The sequence below is a fragment of the Carassius carassius genome, chromosome 35 (genome assembly GCF_963082965.1).
Source record: "Carassius carassius chromosome 35, fCarCar2.1, whole genome shotgun sequence".
Lineage (NCBI taxonomy): Eukaryota > Metazoa > Chordata > Actinopteri > Cypriniformes > Cyprinidae > Carassius > Carassius carassius.
Window position 1 is genome coordinate 30,001 of NC_081789.1, and position 7,500 is coordinate 37,500.

The window sequence follows — 7,500 nt, forward strand, 5'->3', positions numbered from 1 at the left end:
TGTGGATCTGCTGTGTCTGGATGCTCAGAACACTTTCATGTTACTTTTCTCTCATCTTCTCCAGAAAGCACATAAAAAACCTATATGATGGTTAAATGAAGTATTAATTGAAGTAAAACTTTCCTGAAAATCAACCAGCAACAACAACTTTTTTCAAGCTTTCCTTTAAAGAGAGATGTCAGAGGAGAAGCAATCATACTGCAATTCCTGAGAAAATATCTGTAAAAATGAGCAGACCCCAGAAACCTATGAAGCTCCCTTGTCCTGGATGGTTGTGGCTATTCTGTGACTGCCTTGACCTTGGATTCGTCCATTTTTACTCCTTGATAAGTCAAGTCAAGTCACCTTTATTTATATAGCGCTTTAAACAAAATACATTGCGTCAAAGCAACTGAACAACATTCATTAGGAAAACAGTGTCAATAATGCAAAAATGATAGTTAAAGGCAGTTCATCATTGGATTCAGTGATGTCATCTCTGTTCAGTTAAATAGTGTCTGTGCATTTATTTGCAATCAAGTCAACGATATCGCTGTAGATGAAGTGACCCCAACTAAGCAAGCCAGAGGCGACAGCGGCAAGGAACCGAAACTCCATCGGTGACAGAATGGAGAAAAAAACCTTGGGAGAAACCAGGCTCAGTTGGGGGGGGGCCAGTTCTCCTCTGACCAGACGAAACCAGTAGTTCAATTCCAGGCTGCAGCAAAGTCAGATTGTGCAGAAGAATCATCTGTTTCCTGTGGTCTTGTCCTGGTGCTCCTCTGAGACAAGGATAACTGATATGGTAACCCAGGAATTAAGTCTGTCTGACACAACTGTGTTGGTTTGCTAGTAGTCGAGTGGGGACGGTCCTATCATGATTGAATTGTTCATCTTCAGAATTTAAGTAGATCAAGATATCGTCAAAAGATGAAAGACTGAAAAACAGCTGGAGCATTGGCAAGCCCGTACCGCATAACCTGATATTCATAGTGCCCCCTAGTGGTGAGAAACGCAGTTTACCATTCATCGCTCTTGTTGATTCTGATCAGCTTATATGCACTCCGTAGATCAAGTTTGGTGTAAACTTTAGCCTCATGGAGCTGCTCTAGGGCCAAAGGAACCAGTGGTAGAGGATATCGGAACTTCACAGTGACGTTGTTAAGTCATTTGATAATCAATACAAGGCATTAATCCTCCATCTTTCTTTTCAACAGAGAAAAAACCTGCTTCAGCTGGAGATGTAGAGGGCCAAATCAATCTTGAGCTTAAAGCCTCTTCAATATATTCCTCCATGGCTCGGGTTTCATTCCAGGTCAGAAAGTAAATCCTACTCTTTGGAGGCATTGCATTGGGGAGTAGTCAACTCACCCTAATGCCAGGAAATGATGGGGTCATGAACGGATAGCCATGGGAATCCAAGGATCACTTCATGTTTGGTGGAGTCAGTGACATACAGGGAGATTAAGTCTTGGTGAAATAAAGCATCTTGGATTGTTACTGGCTTGGTCTTATGACATATCCCCTTTCCAATTGAGATATCATTGACCGCTTTGATCTTGATGGGTGGATTGCATGGTTGGATAGGAATATTATATTTTTTGATGAGATCTTTATGAATGAGGTTCAATGCTGCTCCAGAATTGATCATCGCTGTTAATGGAATGGATATGGATATCTTCAGCTCTTAGTGTAATAGGAAGTTTGAAGGATTGGTTACTAAGCAAAGGAAAGTGTTCAATATTTACCAGAGTGGTTGTTTGGGCCTTGTGTGGGCTGTGATGGCCTTTTTCACCACAGTAGAAACATAATCGTAGTTGACGTCGCTTCATTCTTTCTTCCTCCGATAATCTGGAACAACCCAATTGCATCGGTTCATCACATTCAATTCAATTCAATTCAAGTTTATTTGTATAGCGCCTTTTACAATACAAGTAGTCACAAAGCAACTTTACAAAAAAAATATATTTCTACAATATTTAGTAATAGCTTATAAGTGGTGACTGTCAGTTTGTGCACATATGACAGGATATTTCAGATAAATTAATACAAGACGTAGTCAGCCAGATGATGAACATTATTAATATTATTAATAATTAATTATTATATGATGCAGTCACACTTGTAGCAATATTTGTTAGTTCTGTCGTTGATTCAGGGTTAGGATCATCTGGGGTCCTCTGAGGGTCAGCATCATCTCTTCTCAGGTGTTCTGGATCCAGACTGGAGCTTGTGTAAATCCTAGTTACCACGGGATGAAGATCCAGCAGAAACAGAGAAACAAATAGAGACATCATTAGCATAGCTGCTGATCCAACAAAGTAAAATTAATTAGTTTAACCCAAGCTAAAGAATAAGAATGCACATTTGATCAGATGCAACTACACTTACAATTTAAGATACATTATTCGAATGCTTGCTGAAAGAGATGCATTTTTAATCTAGATTTAAACAGAGAGAGTGTGTCTGAACCCTGAACATTATCAGGAAGGCTATTCCAGAGTTTGGGAGCCAAATGTGAGAAAGCTCTACCTCCTTTAGTGGACTTTGCTATCCTAGGAACTACCAAAAGTCCAGCGTTTTGTGACCTTAGGGAGCGTGATGGGTTGTAGCGTGGTAGAAGGCTAGTTAGGTACGCAGGAGCTAAACCATTTAGGGCCTTATAGGTAAGTAATGATAATTTGTAACAGATACGGAACTTAATAGGTAGCCAGTGCAGAGACTGTAAAATTGGGGTAATATGATCATATTTTCTTGACCTGGTAAGGACTCTAGCTGCTGCATTTTGGACGACCTGTAGCTTGTTTATTGACGAAGCAGGACAACCACCTAGAAGTGCATTACAATAGTCCAGTCTAGAGGTCATGAATGCATGAACTAGCTTTTCTGCATCAGAAACAGATAACATGTTTCGTAGCTTGGCAATGTTTCTAAGATGGAAGAATGCAGTTTTTGTAACATTGGAAATATGATTTTCAAAAGACAAGTTGCTGTCTAATATAACACCCAGATTTCTGACTGTAGAGGAAGTAACAGTACATCCGTCCAGTTGCAGATTGTAATCTACAAGATTCTGTGTGGTGTTTTTTAGTCCAATAATTAATATCTCTGTCTTATCCGAATTTAATCTGAGAAAATTATTGGTCATCATTTACATTTGAAACACTCTCTGTTATCTTGGATAATTTAGAGGTTTCATCTGGTCTCGTTGAGATATATAGCTGAGTATCATCAGCATAACAGTGGAAGCTAATTCCGTATTTTCTAATAATATTACCAAATGTATATTGAAAATAGAAGGGGACCTAGGACGGATCCTTGTGGCACTCCATATTTTACTGATGATAAATGAGATGACACCCCATTTAAATAAACAAAATGGTAGCGGTCGGACAGGTAGGATCTAAACCATCTTAGAGCTCACATGGCTTGGTGGTTGATGTTGTTATGGGTTGAGTGATACCTGGTGAAATATGTTGCATTTCTCTCATGTTCCTTAGTCTCGGGGCTTGTTTCATCAGATGGGCAATCTTGATAATGAGAGTTACAAAGTCAGAAAATGATAAATAGGTAATCTTCTGATCATCAGGTTCACATAAAAATAAACTTTTTACTGCTAATATTGTTCTCCCTCTCTCTCTCTCTCTCTCTCTCTCTCTCTCTCTCTGAAGGTGGGTGTTTGTGATTTCATGAATTACGTGCTGTATGAACCGAAAGAGAGAGACAAAGCGAGCACAATCATTCTGATGTCTCTGTGTGATGCCTTCAGTGTGATCTTCTCACCGGTCAGGATGTGTTCTGACTCCTGAAATACTCCACAGAAACATGACTGAATATTCAAACCGCAGTCAGTCCGGCGGAGAATATGAATGGCATTATGAATATTATGATGACGAGGAGCCTGTGTCCTTCGAGGGCCTGAGAGCAAACAGATGTGAGTATCATTCACTGTTTATATAGAGAGGAGTGTGTGTGTGTGTGTGTGTGTGTGTGTGTGTGTGTGTGTGTGTGTGTGTGTGTGTGTGTGTGTGTGTGTGTGTGTGTGTGTGTGTGTTCTAAATGCTGGTTTTGTCTCGTCAGACTCTATAGTGATCTGCTTCTGGGTCGGACTGGCCGTGTTCGTCATCTTTATGTTCTTTGTTTTGACGCTGCTGACAAAAACAGGAGCTCCGCATCCAGAGTGAGTAAAACACACACTTCATTAAAGAGATGTGGAGAGCATTCAATGTTTTTTAGGATTTTGGTGAGAAATATGAGAGTTTATATTATGCTCGCTGACGTTTTGAATTCAATAACACTGTTCATATCTTTTCTTAAACTTTAATATTAGATTTTACCCTTGTAATGCTGTTCAAGGATTTCTTTTAAACCATTTCCATATGTATGGAGTCTCATTGGTGTCAAAATACTTTCAATTATCTATGAAGTTATATAAGTGTCAAAAACATTTGAAAAATATATTTTCATTTCCTCATCTCACACACTTTTGGACTGAATTTCGTCAATAATAATGAATCATTGCAACATGAAAAACTGATCACTTTTTCATCTGAAAGTGAAAGTTTATGCTAGTAAAATTAATTTATTTTGTTTGAAAACTTTTCAGAGAAGTATTTTTGTAATTTTGATGTTGTTTTTTTAGAAATAAATATTTAGATTTCACAAATGTAAGATTTTGACGAATTCAAAGAAATTTTATTCATTTCCATTCATTCCTCTGGGCTAAATGCTGGTAAAAAAAATGTCATGCAGTCATATATTTAAATACAACTTCTTATCAATATTGTGAAAAAAAAAAAATATATATATATATATGCTTGCACCATATACATTTATTGGTGTGGTTCGATATGACTGTGTTTTTTTTATTTTTTTATAATGATGTGAATTTAGTACAGATTTTGAATGCATTTTGAGATCTAAATCTCATCTGTCAGAGACTGTCAGTCTTTGGGACTATAAATAAAATCCCACACAATACTGCAGCAGTTATTACTCCAAACACAATCTCTGCCACACACACACACACTCAATAACACATAACATGCTGATTTTGTTCAGATGTGTTATTGTAGAATAAGGTTCATGTGTGTCTCCATAGAAACAGCGAGTCTATAATCATATATTTAAATGAGCTGAAACACTTCAGCTGCTGCATACATTACAGCAAATGAGCCCTGAATTAATTAGTCATTAAAATGTACTGTTTACCTATATCAAAGGTCAGACAAAAAAAAATGTAATAAAAAATTAACTTTCTACTACACTGAAAAAAAAAGTTTTAAATTAAAAAGTTGCAAGTAAATCTAACAATTACAAAAATGAACACCATTGAATTAAACATTCAGTTTTGAGGTAGAAAAATCTGAAATTGTGTGTTCTTGTGAAACTTACTCAAATTATCTTTTTTTTTTTTTACTTTTAAACTCACTTTTTGGAGTAAAAAAGGAAAATTTGTTTTAAAATATTAAAAATATAAAAGAATTATTATTAACAATAGATTAAATATAGATTTTAAATAAAATTAATTAAAAAATTATGCCAAAATGGCAAAAATCTGAAAGTCTTGGTATGTAGTTACTGATAAAGTAATATTTTCCATATATTAAATAAAAAAAAAAAGTTTTATTAATACTTAATGATTACGTCAAACCATATAACTATGAGAAAATGTTTAATCATGTATTCTTTCTTTTTTTGACATTTTAATTGTGTTTTTGTTTATGAAAATTAGTCATTTATGTTTTCTTTAGCTGAAGTAAAAGAAAAAGCTGTCCGTGTTTCTCCGCAGGATCCTTGATCCCAGTGAAAAGCATCATGGTCTAGCTGACTGTGTGCTGGAGCTCGGCAGTTCTCAGCTGTTTTCTCTCCCGCCGCTGACGGATGAATCACATTCCCTCTTTCACTTCTACATCCACGAGGAGGCCGTCAGAAACACCGTGATTGGCCGAGGGAGGCATTGTGGGCGGGCCTCTGAGTCTGGGCTCCATCTCCAGGGGGCGGCAGAGGACGAGAGAGGAGATGAAGACGAGCACTTCCTGTCCAACTTCCACATTCCGAACTTCGTGAGCTCTGAACAGAACTACAGCGACGGCAACAATGACTTGGTGCCATGTGAGCTGTCAATCATCACAGACAGCCAATCAGCTGTGCTGAAGAACTCAGAGTCCTATGATGTCATCAGACGCTAGCACACAGACTCGTGTTTCACATGGACAGCGACCATAGACTGTATAAAAACATGGACGTAGTGTCCGTGACGTCACCCGTATGTTTCCGAAGAGTGTCAAAAGTAGGCGGAGCCAGCTGTCGCCATCTTGTTTGTCAGCGCATCACCGCACGTCAATCCCGGATAATTGAAAATGGACAAAAAGGCGGGATCTAGTTGATGAAACCACGCCCACCTAGCTCGACGGCGGTGATCCACCTGTCACTCAAGTGGCCACGCCCTTAATTATGCAGAACATTTTAGGCTTAATATAATTTAAACGGATGAGTTATAAAATAATTCACCGTCCTCACAGTTGTCATGAAGGGCAAAATTAGCTTTATAGACCAAAATATTTTTTTGCACCAGGCTGTAAACGTTTTTTTCTGCTGTAAAGTTGGGCATTTTAACATGGAGTCTATGGGACTGACTCTCTTCTGCAGTGAGCCTCTAGCGGCCAGTCGATGAATTACAGCTGGAGTCACTTCCGTGCTGGCTTCACGAGAGAGAGCTGGACCGTGACTGATATTTAATGAGCTGCTGATAATTCTAAAAAGTGCAAATTAATGAGGGCATTCAGATCTTATTGACATCTGTTTTTATTATTTAAAGAAACTATGTAGATTACATAGTTTTCTCATTAGTGTAAGTGAACATCCCTTCACTGATTAGTCTTATGGACTCTAAGGTGACTATAGTTTAGTTTAGTTTAGTTATTGAGTAAAAAGTCTTCATGACACTGAAGATTCAGAACAGGTTTCTATGATTTATTAGACTGGACATACTACACTATAGGTTTTATTAAAAGTTTTTATATTTTTTCAGTTTATTTAGTATGTTATTTTTGTACATCATTCACAAATATGTCAGTGTCACTGCTTTTTGTCACGTTTTTTTTTTTTTTCAAAAGTAGCTGTGCATCCAGAGAAATAAAAAAGATGTATTTGTGTATGCAATGTATATACTGTATGCAGACAAATTCTTCTTTAATTTGTTTTTTTTTATTCAGAAAAGCTGTTCAATTGCGACTTTCTCATAATTAAGACTTTTTTACTCACAGTTCTGTGAAACAGAATTGCAAGATATGAAATATTGTGAATTGTGTGAAGGAAAGTCAGAATTGTGAGAAGTCACAGTTGGGGGCCGTTCACACTCACACATCTCTATTTGGCTGAGCTTTCAATGAAGCTGATTGGCTGGTTCTTGTCACATGACCTGCAGTGCACTTCGTCCTTAAGATGTCAGTATTACATTCATTTTAAATCATAAAGACATCTTCTAAACGTCTATTTGACATCTGATAGAAAACAATC

At 37.3% G+C, this 7,500-nt stretch overlaps 1 protein-coding gene across 1 annotated transcript; it reads left to right on the plus strand.

The window, feature by feature from the left end:
• Positions 1-3,548: 3,548 nt before the first annotated feature.
• Positions 3,549-6,852, plus strand: LOC132115650 (melanocortin-2 receptor accessory protein 2B-like). The gene is made up of 3 exons (XM_059524061.1): positions 3,549-3,913; positions 4,060-4,159; positions 5,771-6,852. The coding sequence occupies exons 1-3, from the start codon at positions 3,805-3,807 to the stop codon at positions 6,168-6,170; spliced, it is 609 nt and encodes a 202-aa protein (XP_059380044.1). The 5' UTR covers positions 3,549-3,804; the 3' UTR covers positions 6,171-6,852.
• The last annotated feature ends 648 nt before the right edge of the window (positions 6,853-7,500 follow it).